Source organism: Lynx canadensis, chromosome D1 (genome assembly GCF_007474595.2).
Source record: "Lynx canadensis isolate LIC74 chromosome D1, mLynCan4.pri.v2, whole genome shotgun sequence".
Classification (NCBI taxonomy): domain Eukaryota; kingdom Metazoa; phylum Chordata; class Mammalia; order Carnivora; family Felidae; genus Lynx; species Lynx canadensis.
In genome coordinates this window covers 105,257,724-105,270,987 of record NC_044312.2, presented here as the reverse complement: position 1 = coordinate 105,270,987, position 13,264 = coordinate 105,257,724, and the positions used below count along the sequence as shown (strand labels likewise).

General features: G+C 59.4%; 2 protein-coding genes across 4 annotated transcripts; one reads left to right on the top strand and one right to left on the bottom strand.

Moving 5' to 3' along the window:
- Positions 1-661: 661 nt before the first annotated feature.
- PTGDR2 (prostaglandin D2 receptor 2) lies at positions 662-5,798 on the top strand. 3 transcript variants are annotated; one of them, XM_030331972.1, is made up of 3 exons: positions 662-845; positions 1,577-1,643; positions 3,160-5,798. In XM_030331972.1, exon 3 carries the CDS (start codon positions 3,168-3,170, stop codon positions 4,368-4,370), a length of 1,203 nt encoding a protein of 400 aa, XP_030187832.1. In that variant the 5' UTR covers positions 662-845; positions 1,577-1,643; positions 3,160-3,167; the 3' UTR covers positions 4,371-5,798. The 3 variants fall into 3 exon arrangements, with proteins under 3 accessions (XP_030187832.1, XP_030187831.1, XP_030187833.1); XM_030331971.1 differs by having other exon boundaries at positions 1,417-1,643; XM_030331973.1 differs by lacking the exon at positions 1,577-1,643.
- On the bottom strand, positions 5,667-12,176 carry CCDC86 (coiled-coil domain containing 86). The gene is made up of 4 exons (XM_030331974.2): positions 11,344-12,176; positions 8,411-8,540; positions 6,677-6,751; positions 5,667-6,482 (listed from the first exon to the last, which is right to left on the bottom strand). The coding sequence occupies exons 1-4, from the start codon at positions 12,102-12,104 to the stop codon at positions 6,363-6,365; spliced, it is 1,086 nt and encodes a 361-aa protein (XP_030187834.1). The 5' UTR covers positions 12,105-12,176; the 3' UTR covers positions 5,667-6,362.
- Between the last annotated feature and the right edge of the window lie 1,088 nt (positions 12,177-13,264).

Here is a 13,264-nt window from a genome sequence, read left to right as displayed (position 1 = left end):
AGCAAGGACCTGGGGAGCAATTAAATGCAAATTTATAAAGCTCTGTCAGCTCACAGCCCACTTTAAATAAAAGCTGTATTGCCCTCGCCCTATAGCCTCTACCCATTTCCTCCCCGGAGGGGACAAGGACTGACTTCTAAGAGCACCTCCCGTGTGCGGGGCGCTCTGTGAACGGAGGCACCTCGCTGCCAAGCCTTCGAGGTAGACGCTGTCGCTCTGCTCACGGATGGCCAAACCCGGCCTGGCAAGCGGAAGTGGCTCACCTCCCAGCTGCGGCTGCAGGGCTGGCCCGGCCCCGCTCTGCCCACTGCCGCGCCCTGCTTTCCTGAGGATTCTGGGGTGAGGAGAGGGCAGCCAGGACGGTGGACATGTGCCCAAGATGTCCTCTTCCTCATGCCTCTCTCCCACGCAGTGGTCGCTCGAAAATGCAGCCCCCGATGCACACTCCCATTCCCCCACGGGCACGCGTACCGACCTGGGGCTTCTGCCAAATCTCCTGTGTAAAGGGAGGGGGTTGAGCACGGGCTGCCGGCAGTTACGTCCCTTTCCCATTGATGGAGATAAATGTTACTGGAATACCAGTGTGACAAGTCAGCCTCCGCTGTCCCCGCCTCCCCAGACCCCACCCCTAAACACACACACACACACACACACACACACACACACATGCACACATGCACGCACGCACACACACGCACACACACACTCCGGAGCTGATAGCTATTTCCTCCCTCAGCCCCACTCCCCTGCCTCTGCCTGCTGGTGACTCGGTGACTCGGTGACTCGTCTGGCTGCCACCAGAAGCTGTCTCTGGGGCTGGAATCCTGTGCTCCTTCTGTGCCCAGGTAAGGAAGCAATAATAGCCCAGGGGCTCGGCAGCCTTAGTGCCCTCTCTGGATCCACGAAGGCACAGTTTTAACAGTCAGGATGGCAGAGGGCTGGGTTTCCCGAAGACTGGAGGGGACACACTGCTCAGAGAAGCAGAGGGCACAGGGGTAAGCACAAAAGCCTCTCTTTCCAGACTCACAGCAGTCTGGGTGGGAGGATGACAGCGGCAGTCTTAGGGTAACTGACTCTAAAAGCTTGCATTCCCTGCCCCTAACCCCCGCCCAAAGCAGGACCCTGGCTGCTGGGCTCCACAAGACTCCCAGGAGGCTGGGGGCCAACTCCATGCAGCCAGAAAGACTGATCCCGATGGGTCCCCAGGGTGTAGCAGGACTGTGCTCTCTGAGCATCCCCATGAGACCTGGCAAGAGGCTGCTGCGCTGAAGGGAATGTTCCAGTGCAGAGAGGGGATGGCATTCATCTGTCTGCAGGGTGGAGTCCCAGCTGTACCACCGCAGCTGAGGAATGGTGGGCAAGTTGCTATGCTTCTCTGGACCTCAGTTTTCTCTTCCGAAAAATGGGGTCTCACAGGGTCACCGGTTAATTGTTCTGCAAACTGTAAAGCTTGAGAAGCGTAAGCATTCTTGGGGAGCACGGGCCCAACTGCTCCCCCCGCCCCGACCTGCCTGCGATCCTGGGGCTCATCTGCTTGGAAGAGTCTAGTCTGATCTCTTGGGGCCTCGCCTTCCAGAGGCCCATGCTACCTGGAGAAGACTGTGGGTTTTCTCATCCCGGCCAACAGTGTTACCCCTGGAAATGTGAGTACTGAAGACCACCCCCCGCTTCCTTATCTTCTTGCTTACGGCAGAGGTAGAGGAAAGGGAACACAGTGAGCGTTAAACTGTTGCTTCCCCGCTTGTCTGTTATTTGGGTGGCTTGAGCCTCGGCTTCCACGCCTGTAAAATGGGATGGAGTGAAGGTCTAGTGCCTTTTTTCTTTTTCTTTTTTTTTTTTTAATTTTTTTTTTCAACGTTTATTTATTTTTGGGACAGAGAGAGACAGAGCATGAACGGGGGAGGGGCAGAGAGAGAGAGGGAGACACAGAATCAGAAACAGGCTCCGAGCCATCAGCCCAGAGCCTGACGCAGGGCTCGAACTCACGGAGTGCGAGATCGTGACCTGGCTGAAGTCGGACGCTTAACCGACTGCGCCACCCAGGCGCCCCTCTAGTGCCTTTTTTCTAGAGTCCTGAGCAAGAGAGCGCTTATGTAAAGGACCTACTGGAATCTCTGGCGCATAGTGGGGCCTCAGGAGAATCTGAATTCCCAATCCCTGCCAGCCATCCTATGCCTCCTGCCGGCAGCCTCCCCCACCACCCCCCTGCCCCCCTGCCCTTGTGGATCTCAACCAGCCTCACATCAGGAAGTCTTGGGGTTTTGATGAAGCTGTGGGTGTGCACATCTGGGGTGTCTGCACATCTGCCAGAGGCTGGCTTCCCCAGCGCTTACCTGAGTAGTTTCTCAATCACTACCTGCTGAATGAATGCGTGAGTCAGTAAAGGAATGGGTTTCCTGGGGCAGGAGGGCGGCCCAGCGCCCTTGGGCAGATGGCAGTCTTTCAGCCCCATTGGGCCTCCAGAGCCCCAGTCTGGTAGTTCTCATGCCTAGCTCTCTCCCTCCTCTTATCTTATTTCCTCTCCAACTATGAGAGGAGGGGCTGGCTCCACCGGTCAAAGTCAACATACCCCACACGCCACGGTTGTGGGAGCAAAGGGCTGCACAGAGAAGCTGCAGAGAGGCAAGCTCTGGGGGTGCTGTGGACAGGGAGGGCGCATGTCTTAAAGGCACAGCCTCTTCCTTCCACTCCCATCCCCCAGGCCGGCTGACTCACCCCAGTCCTTCAGGTGGGGCCTTGTTTGTGCCCCAGTGGCCCCGGGGGATTGGGAGTCCTGCATGGCCTGGCCTCGCATGTGACCTTAGGGGACCTGCTAACAACAGTCACAATACTGACGCAGTGCTTCCTGTGTGCCAGGCTCCGCTCTAAATGTTTATGTATATTAGCTCATTGAACACTCCCAACAGCCCTAGGAGCTAGGTCTTGTTATGACAGATGCCCGTGTCCCAGAGGAGAAAGCAGGCCCAGGAAGGTTAAATGGCTCGCCCAAGGGCGTGCAGCTGGGATGTTATTCCCCCACCTGACTGCCTTGGCTCAATGTCACTGGTGCCCGGTGGCCTCATCTATACCATTCACGGGTCAGGTTCCTATCCCCTGGGGAGGGGGGTCCCCTGCTGCCCTCGCTCTGCCTACCTCAGCACCCCCTCCTCTCCACCGCAGAGCCGGCCATGTCTGCCAACGTCACGCTGAAGCCGCTCTGCCCCATCCTGGAGCAGATGAGCCGCATCCAAAGCCACAGCAACTCCAGCATCCGCTACATGGACCACGTGTCGGTGCTGCTGCACGGGCTGGCCTCGCTGCTGGGCCTGGCGGAGAACGGACTCATCCTCTTCGTGGTGGGCTGCCGCATGCGCCAGACCGTGGTCACCACCTGGGTGCTGCACCTGGCGCTGTCCGACCTGCTGGCCACCGCCTCCCTGCCCTTCTTCACTTACTTCCTGGCCGTGGGCCACTCGTGGGAGCTGGGCACCACCTTCTGCAAGCTGCACTCCTCCGTCTTCTTCCTCAACATGTTCGCCAGCGGCTTCCTGCTCAGCGCCATCAGCCTGGACCGCTGCCTGCAGGTGGTGCGGCCCGTGTGGGCGCAGAACCACCGCACGGTGGCCGCGGCCCACAGGGTCTGCCTGGTGCTCTGGGCCCTGGCCGTCCTCAACACGGTGCCCTACTTCGTGTTCCGGGACACCATCCCGCGGCTGGACGGCCGCATCATGTGCTACTACAACGTGCTGCTCCTGAACCCGGGGCCCGACCGCGACGCCACGTGCAACTCGCGCCAGGCGGCCCTGGCCGTCAGCAAGTTCCTGCTGGCCTTCGTCGTGCCGCTGGCCATCATCGCCTCCAGCCACGCGGTCGTGAGCGTGCAGCTGCGCCACCGCGGCCGCCGGCGGCCCAGCCGCTTCGTGCGCCTGGTGGCGGCCGTGGTGGCGGCCTTCGCGCTCTGCTGGGGGCCCTACCACGTGTTCAGCCTGCTGGAGGCGCGCGCGCACGCCGACGCGACGCTGCGGCCGCTCGTGTGGCGCGGCCTGCCCTTCGTCACCAGCCTGGCCTTCATCAACAGCGTGGTCAACCCGCTGCTCTACGTGCTCACGTGCCCCGACGTGCTGCGCAAGCTGCGGCGCTCGCTGCGGAGCGTGCTGGAGAGCGTGCTGCTGGACGACAGCGAGCTGGGCGGCTTGGGGAGCAGCCGCCGCCGCCGCGCCTCCGGCCCCCGCCCCGCCCCCCGCCCCGCCCCCGGCCGCCCGGCCGCCGGGCCCCCGCGCCTGCTCGCCTGGCTGTGCGGCGGCCGCGTGGCGTCCGCGGAGAGGGCCCGGGCCCGGTCCCAGGACGAGAGCGGCCCCCTGAACCGGGCGCTGAGCACCACCTCGGGGTAAGAGGGCGGCCGGGGCTCGCCGGCCCGGGAGGCAAAGGAGGGCGGCGATGCTGAGCGAGAGCGAGAGCGTCCCGAGGGCGACGTCAGGCAGCGACCCAGGGATCTGCATTTTGCAGCGCCCGGCCTCCTCTGCCTCCTGGGTCTTTCTCAGAATCCTAGGCAGGCGGCAGGCGGGGCGGGACGCCCAGATTCTGCATTTCTAGCAAGCTCCCCGGAGACGAAGTCGGCGCAGGGGCAACACACAGTGAAAACCACAAGATTTCTCCGACTGGGCAATGGACTCCGGAGGCACGCAGGACACACTCCCCCTGAAGCTCAACTTTGTCAGATGGTGGGAGGGGGAGGGAGGGGAGTGTTTTCACATGAAACCAGTGATGGGTTTTGGGGTAGAAGACAGAGGGGAAAGGTTTGGGAAGCATTGGCCTGGTCTAACCTCTTCATTTAGTCCCTCAGTCACCGTGTACTGAGCTAGACGCTTTATCTCACAATCTGGACGGTAGGTTCCATGATCAGACTGAGGCACGTGGAGGTTCATCCACGTGCCCCAAGTGCAGGGTCTGCACGCTGACCATGAACCATCACACGTTCCACTGCCCCAGGTAGAAAAGCAAGGCCTTTTCTATAAGGCTTTTCTTATAAAGTAGCAAAAGCGAGGGCTGTCGTGGTCAACCGGGGCTAACCCAAATGCAATGGGCATCTTTGCTGAAGGTCTTCTCATTGTTTAGTATTTCAACGTGTACGGCAGCCTCGGAGACCCCAGCACGGGACATTTCCTTGCGAATCTGACACCTGTATAAACCTGGTATATTCCATGGGATGCCCTGTGGGCAATGCTGGTAATCCCCAAATCTTTGCAACCCACCTCCCGACTAGCAGCCACTGGGCAGCTGTGCCTTCCAATGTGCAGATATAAGGGGTAGCTCGTCCCTCCCTTGTAGCACATCCACTGTGCCGCGTGCTTCCTCTGCCACCATGGACTGGAGGACAAAGATCGCTGCGCTTAGGTCTGTCCCGAGGCCAGGCACAGAGTTTCTGCCAGTAACTGGTGGACGAAACGTCTGTGGGAGAGCAGAGAAACCCTCCTGGGCTCTCGGTCCAGTGCTGCCTGTGCCGCTCCTGGCTGGGGTCCTGGAGACTGGGCTGGCCAGCTTACTGTTTGCCACGGTGCTGGGCCTTGCCCACAGTAAGTGCTCAGCAAACGGATAGTAGATGCACAGCTGGCTGAACAGACACCCCTCTTAACACCTCGCCATGCGCCCTGCCAGCCTCCCCTCACTTGTCGCCGCCTGACGCACAATGCCGTTTCCTTGTTTATTAGATTTTCTCCGTCAGAATGAAAGCTCCTTGTGGGCAGGGGCCTTTATATTCCCCAATACCTAGAATTGAGCCTGTATACAGCAGTGTTTCAATAAATATCTTTGATGCAGACTGCGTGGCGTGAATCCAATCTCTGGGGCTTCTGCAGCGTCCGGTACAGGTGAGAGGGAGCTGGGGGAACCTGGCTCCCTGCAACCTCCCCGCCTTAATCCTTCAGTGTGGAAAAGGAAGGGGAGCTGGGTTCAGTCTGCCGGGCGACAGGGTCAGTGGGCTGCAGAGGGACCCAGAGCAGCCATTGGGATGGTGTGAGGGGAACCGGTTCCTGACTGCAGCCTCCTGGCCTGGGTTGGACCCATGACCTTGAGACAGAAACACACATTTGGGGAATCACCCTCCAGATGTTAGCTCCCCGAGGAACCAGAGAATTTACTCTTCTTGGTTGCAAGGCACTTGAAGAAGGAGGGGGAAGGAGGCGGGGGGTGCTGAACCTCTTCCCTCCTCTAGTCTCTGCCGGGCCCCAGACTCCTCAAAGGCTCAGAGCCCCTCTGGGGTGGGGTGGGGTGGAGTGGGGCTAGAGTTGCAGGGCCGAGACCCGCAGAGGCACGTGACCAGCGGCCGGAGAAGTGCGGTGTCTGACACAGTGGTGGGCCACAGACGGCCTCTAAGTGTCCCGGCCTCAGACCTTGGCCGCTGGTCCCTGGGGGGGCTGCTTCTGCAGCAGCGCCAGCGTGTCCCGCTTCTCGATGGAGCGAAGCTGCTTCTTCTTTGCCCGCTTGAGTTTGGCAGGGTTTCGGATCTGGGGGTGGGGTGAGGAGAAGGCGTCAGTGCGGTTGTAGTCTCTGCCCTGCGCCCCGGGAAGGGAGGCCTCCCCACAGGAGCCTGGGTCATACGCAGCAGGAGTGGAGGCCGCGAGGCAGGGCTGCCGAGGTCTCTCGAACACAGCGCCCAGCCTGGCCGTGCTTCAGGTCCCCCGAGCCAGACAACACTCACCACTTGGACGACCTCTGCCCTCCGCTCATTCTCCAGGCGGCGTTTCAGGTTCTCGGCCCGGCGCTGTTTCTTCTCCTGGAACACACAGAGGACGGGGATTTGGGTCTAGGAGCTGAGGCAGCCCCGGTCTCTTAGGCCCCAGAGTGAGAGCTGGCTGAGTTCCCAGGGAGGAGGAAAGGCCCTCTCACCCCGGCCTGACTGTCGCTGGTGGTGTGGCGGGGGGAGGGCCAGCGAAGAGGTATGCCCGTGGGACGAGAGGCCCACGACGGCGGGAAGTTCCTGACTGCAGCGGACAAGGCAGGTGCCTGGTTATGCGGCTTAGATAGGAGGATGGTCGGGGGAGGGAAGACACAGGTGGTTCCCTACCTGGAAACTCGGGCACGTGCACCACGGCCCCTGGCACCAGCCCCTCATCAAATGCCAGGGAAGAGGGGTGGCCTGGCCCTCTCCCTCACTCCCACCTCCTCAGGGTCTCCCCTAAGGTTCGTCCAGGCGTGGGGCTGGGAAGGGTGGAGGCTATGGAGAAGAGGCTCCTGAGCTATCTGGCCCCGGCTCAAATCTCGACTCTGCTACTTCCAGATGAGTGACCTTGGCCAACTTGTTTAACCTCTCTGTGCCTCAACGCCCCATCTTCAAAGTGAGGAGGGTTACATAGGATTGTCCTGAGGAATAAATGAATGAGTACATGCACCGGCCCTGGAATGGTACCCGGCCTCCTGGGAGCACTTCAAAGATGAATCTAGTTGGAGTCTGTATTGGGAATGGGGAGTCCAGTGTCTTCTGGCTGTGGTGACTGCTGTCCCTGGTGGGGCCCGAGGGGATGTCGGCCCCGAGGCCGCTGTATGGTCAGGAGCCTCGCCTGGCCTCTCAGCGGAACAGGGGTGGCCTGGGCCCCCGGGGAGAAAGGAGAAGTGAGACTTGGGCTCCCATCAGGGGACCGGCTGGGCAGGGGCGTTCCTGAGGGGCGGTGACAAGAAGGCCTGTGTTGCCCAAGAGGGAGTCAGGGCCACACAGGAAGTGAGACAAGGACTTGGCACACGGCAGCCGCTTCGGTATCTGCAGGGCCTCGGCCACGGGCCAAGCTGGGGCGGCTCGAAGCAGGCGACGGATGACGGAATGACTGGCTCAGCCCTTTCCCTCAGTGAGCGGACTCGGGGTGAGGTGCTTCACTCCTCCGGTGACCCTGGGTTCACTAGGCAAGTGACATTCCTCCAGTAATGCCGGTCCTGGTGTGATGGTCCCTGACCCATATTCTCTGTGTGCCACCCTGGGGCTTCCCGGAGATCGGGAACCTCTGAGAGGGCATTTCTGGCCTGGGGAAGAACGTCCGGGAGACAGCCGGAGGAACGTGTGGGGTATCCGCTTTGCTGATGCATGGTGGCTGCTTCTTGGAGAACGATGGCAATGATTCCGGGGATGAAGCTTTTCCACCTGAGCAAGGACCCTAAGCCCATCTCACCAAATGCTTCTATCATCAGTGAGGGCCACTGGGGGCGGGGCCTTGTCCCGGGCTCCTCCCCATCATCGAGTGTCATATGGAGCCCTGGGCAAAGCTGGACGTTCCACTGGGCTTCCCTACCTGGGGTCCCAGACCCCACTTCTGCTTCTAGCCTGGTGCCCTGCCTCCCTCTGGGCACAGGTGGGAGTCCCCCTCTCCCCCACCCAGGCCTATCACAGCAGTCACCGGATCAGGCCCCTGAGCTCCAGCCTCAGCCCGGCTGGCTGGCCCCTCACCTGCCGGCGTCTCTCCTTCTCCTCCTCCAGGTGCCGAGCAAAGTCCTTGGCCAGCTTCCTCTCTTGCCGGTCCTTCATCTTCCGCTGCCAGGATGTGCGCAGGGGCTTGTCCTGAACCATCTGGGAGAACCTGTGTGGGAGATGACGGGCACTCTTGTAGTCCGTGGGGGGCGCCAATGCCCACTCTCTTCTCGGCTCTGGACCTTCTACCCCAGAACCCAGGGAGAATGACATCCCTACCTGCCTGCTTGCCAGGCAGTCAGCCCTCCGGGTCTGCAGAAACTTGGGGCAGGAATGGGCCCCACTCATGCCGGCTGCCATTTCTTAAGCCCTAGTTATGGGTTTCTGGGACAGGTACTTTTGTCCTCTCCATTCAACAGAGGAGCAAACCAAGGCTCAAAGAGGTTGAATCATCGCCCAAGGTCACCTTGTACCTGAACGGCAGTCAAGACTGAAGGCTGTCTGTGACCATAGTCCAGACCACACAGCCTTTCTGTAAAGTTCTGCTGCTTCCACCAAGCAAAGTCAGCTTGGGCACTAATGCTTCTGGAGATAGGGCTCCCTCCCTCCGGGGCTGGCCTGTTCTGTTTCAGAACAGCGCGGGTGGTGAGGGGCCTCTGTAACGAACTCTTCAGAATCTCTCTCCCCAGTAGGGGGAATGTAAAAGGGGCAGTAGCATTAGAAGGTATCGGGGACGTCCTGGTGTTCCTGAGTGTGAGAGTGACATTACAGTCACAGGACAAACGGGATGGTCTCTGTTAGAATGCATACTGCAAGGATGTACACGTGGAATGATCCATCTAGGATGTGCTGGAAAATACTGCAGGAAGAAAAAGAAAGTTGAGCAGGTGATGAGACCATGGGGGTTCACTTAGCTATGCTCTCCCCTTTTCCATAGGTCTTTCTCCTTGAACTATCTAAAGTCTTCCTGGGTGTCCCGTGGGCCTTTTCTCCTTAGCAGATCCTCTCCTAGTGGCCTTTTTGCCTCCCCTACCCGTTTCTTGACTTCTGAAAGAGCTCTTTTTCATCCAAGAAGTGGATGAACTTCTTGGATGAAAAAGAGCTCTTTTTCATCCACTTTCATCCACTTCTTGGTCCTTTATATGGGACCCCAAGTGGTCACAGGAGGTCAGCGGGCCCGCCCCAGCCTCTGAAGGCTGTGGTGCACACAGGGCAGAGCCCATTCCCCACCGTGGGGAAAGGTCAATCAATTCTGCTCTCCCGGGTCATCTCCCCGCCTTCTTGCTCCGCAGGAGTCTGGTACGCACAGCCTGGACCTTGACCCCAGGCCTGTCCGCCTTCGGCCGAGTTCTGACCCGAGAACACCCCCCGCCCCTCCACACACACACACACACACACACACACACACACACACACACACGCTGCTCCTTCGCCCTCTCCCCAAGGACCCGGTGCTGAAGACCTGGCTTCCTAAGGCCAAAAGGACGGGGCTGAGCACAGACTTCCTCCCTACCCCAGTTGCGAGAAACCCAAAGGGACAAGGAAGTGGGGACTTGGACACACACAGAGCCCCAGGACACAATGCTGCATGTTTCTAGAGCAGCACAGCCGGCAGAACTGTCTGTAATGCTGCAAATGCTCTGTATTTACGTTGTCCTGTAAGGTGGCCTCCAGTCGCTGTCAGCTAAGCACGTGAAATGTGGTTGGTGTGACGGAGGAATTGGAATTTGGGGGTTCTTACATTTTAATCCACTTAAATTTAAATCGCCACACGTGCCCGGCGGCTTAGCTACTGGGGCGGTGCGGTTCCAGAGCACTGGCTTTACCTGGAGGTTGAAGGCAGGCAGGCAGGCCGGCCTGGGTTTCAGGGCCTGAATCCACTGCCTACTACTTGAGTGACCTTGGGCGAGGTAGCCTGGGTTTCGGCGACTTCCCACGTTATATGGAGACGAGAATGGCTCCTGTTCCGAAGGGTGTGGGATGATCAACGGAGACAAGGCTGGAGAAGCATTTAGCGCATGGTATGTACCCAATAAACGCCACCCTTCAGAGAAGGAAGACGGCACACCCAAGGAGTCCTGTGCAGGTGCCATTTGACATCAGTCTGGAAGGTGGGGCTGCGGCCAGGCCTTCCCAGCTGACTGCGTCCCTCCGCAGGCCTCCTTTCGGATACCTCCTGCTGCAGATACTACTTCGCCGGTCTCTGGGCCCACTCATCACCCGCCGAAGCTGCTTCCTCAAAGACCCCAGACATCAATTCAACGGCCCTCTGGCTCTTATCCACAAGCCCGGCCTGCAGCTTCTGAACCTGTTTTATTTCTACTACAACCGCCTCCTTACTGGTCTCTGGGCTTTCACTCCTGACCTATCGTCTGATATCCCCTCCCCCCCCCCCATTTCTCCCCACAGCCTTGATTTCCTCATATGTAAAACAAGCAGAATCTTAACACCAGCTGCTTCACGGTACTGATGTGCAGACTAAATGCCACGACGCATGCCGATCCCTCTCTTTGCAAGGCCTTTGCCCTGGCCAACCCTCACCAAGATGCTTAGCAGTATTCTATACACTCAGGGCTTGGTAATACTTCTTATCACAGAGACAAATAACTGTTAACAGATACAAGGTGGTGAAGGCCTCCGGGCTTTTTATCAAGTTATGGCTGCTTTACTCGCTTCTGCTTCCCTCGCTAGGCAGAGGGCAAAGATAATGCTTGCTGAAGGAAAACACAAATAAGGTGTTACAGGAGAGGTCCAGAGGTACTCTGAGGAGGAAAGCATCACATAACCTTCCAGGGCACGGTCTCACCCTCCCTGGGTTCCCGGGGCATTTTACCACATTCTGATTATAATTAGCTGTTTGTGTGAGACCCCCAAAATGTGAACTCTCTCCAACCCAGGGCACGTCTCCCGGCGGCACTGGCACCCCAACACCACAGAGAACCACACCCCTGCCCCGCGGTCTCCAACTTCACCTTTTCTTGGAGCGGTCCTTCCACACCCGCCCCGATTTGGGCTTTCCCTTAGGGATTACAGGAACCTCCTCCACCTCCTTCAACTTCTTGGACGCTGGGGCCTGGGCTGAAGAGCTCGTCCGCTTCTTTGCCCCGAGGCCGCTTCTCACCGTCTCGCCGGCCGGAGGTGGCTTGCTCGGCTCATGCTGACCCCGGGGGGAGCAGGGTGACTGCGCTGTCAGCTCCTGTAGTGGCCGCGAGGGCTCCGGACCCGGCGCTTGCTGACCCAGGTAAGGTTCTGGTGATGCTGGGCCCGGCTGCAGCTGATGTCGGGGAGACCCCGGGGTCAGCTCCTTCTTATTCAGGGCCAACTCCGAGTCCAGTTCTTCATGGGCCTGGGAGGACTCTGCGGACTCCCCACTTAGCTTTGGCTGAAATCCGGGGGATTCTGGACCCGACTCCGGAAGTATTGGGGGCGACTCCGGGCCTGGATCTTGCTGGCGCTGGAGGGACCCTGGGCCCGGCTCTGGCTCCCTTCGGGGGGACCCCAAGCCTGCACCCTGCGGTAGAATAGGCGATCCCGGGCTTGTCTCCGGCTGACGTCGGGGGGACTCCAGGCCGGGTTGCCGCGCACTCCGAGGTGACCCGGGTTCCCTCGTTTCTTCTGGGTCCGACCTGAACTCCACAAGGGCCCGTCTCGCCTGTAAAACTGAGGCGGGGGTGTCGGGGGACTCAGGGTTTAGGCCTTCCAGCCGCCGGCTGCGCCTGAGCGGTGTATCCATGGTGGGGCCTGTAAGTTGCCAAAATTCACCCACGTGCAGCCGCGACCGTCTCTGCGGCTACCGGCGCGGTCCTATGACGTCAGGGGCCGCCCTATCAGCGTGGGGCAGGAGGGGCTGTTGCCGGGGAGACCGGGTCGGTGTTGCGCGGAGAGGCGGGATCGACGGCCCGAGGGGGCTGGGCTTACAAGGCGCGTGCGCAAAGCGCTTTGGCGCATTTACCCCCGGGGGGGATGGCTCGTTCGTGGGCTGCGTTTGCCTTTCGTGCAATCTTACTCCCCCGGGGTGGAGGAAAAGAGTGTGCAGGCAGAGAAGGGAAGGGGGTGGGTGACCCGTTCCCGGGGGAGACGAGGATTGGGAAGAGGTCCAGGGCGCCTGTAGGCAAGGCTGGGTGGAAACTTTGCGGCGAACTCACTCCTGTGCCATTAAATTGGACAGGGGTCCCACTCTCGGGGCCTCAATTTTCTCATTTGTAATATGGGTGATTTTGCACGAGCTTAGGGTATCGAGAATCACCCTGACGGAGTACTCATAACCACCAGAGTTAATGCTCTGTAGCGAATCCCAGAAGCGGGAAATGTAAGTCTTGAGTTGCATGTTAAAGGTAACCCTTTCTTCCCTTCTCCCATCCCGTGCTTAAGTATCTATGGCTCTCCCTTTTCAACATTCATGCGTGAAGTTGAGGTGCTGGTAAGATGCACCACCTTTTGTCCTGTGGCCCAATTGCACCTTCAGCCCCAGTTCTGGAAACAGTGCTCAGATCATCACTGAGCTGCTTTTTAGCCAAGGCAGAGGTCCTTGCTGCAGGGTGTGAGCCTGCCTTCTCCCTTCTGCTGCATGAGGCCCAAGAGGAAGTTTTGATTCACTCACAGCGTGAGTCTGATGACGAACATCTTGGAAGCTGCCCAGCTGTATCCCAGATCTTCTTCAGTGTTTCCTTAGAACTGCCTGGGGATGGCCCGCAGGGATCCCAGGACCCCTGTCCGGCTGTCCCACTGGCTTCTTTTACAGACCACTCTTTCTCCAGCTGAGGGGTTATGAGAGGGCCTGGGAAGCTGTCCAGGGGTGCTCAGGGGACACAGAAGGGAGAGCAGAAGTCCAGGCCCTGAGCACTGCCCCTACCCGCTGAGTCACTCTGCTGACACTGGAGCGGGAGTGAGTGT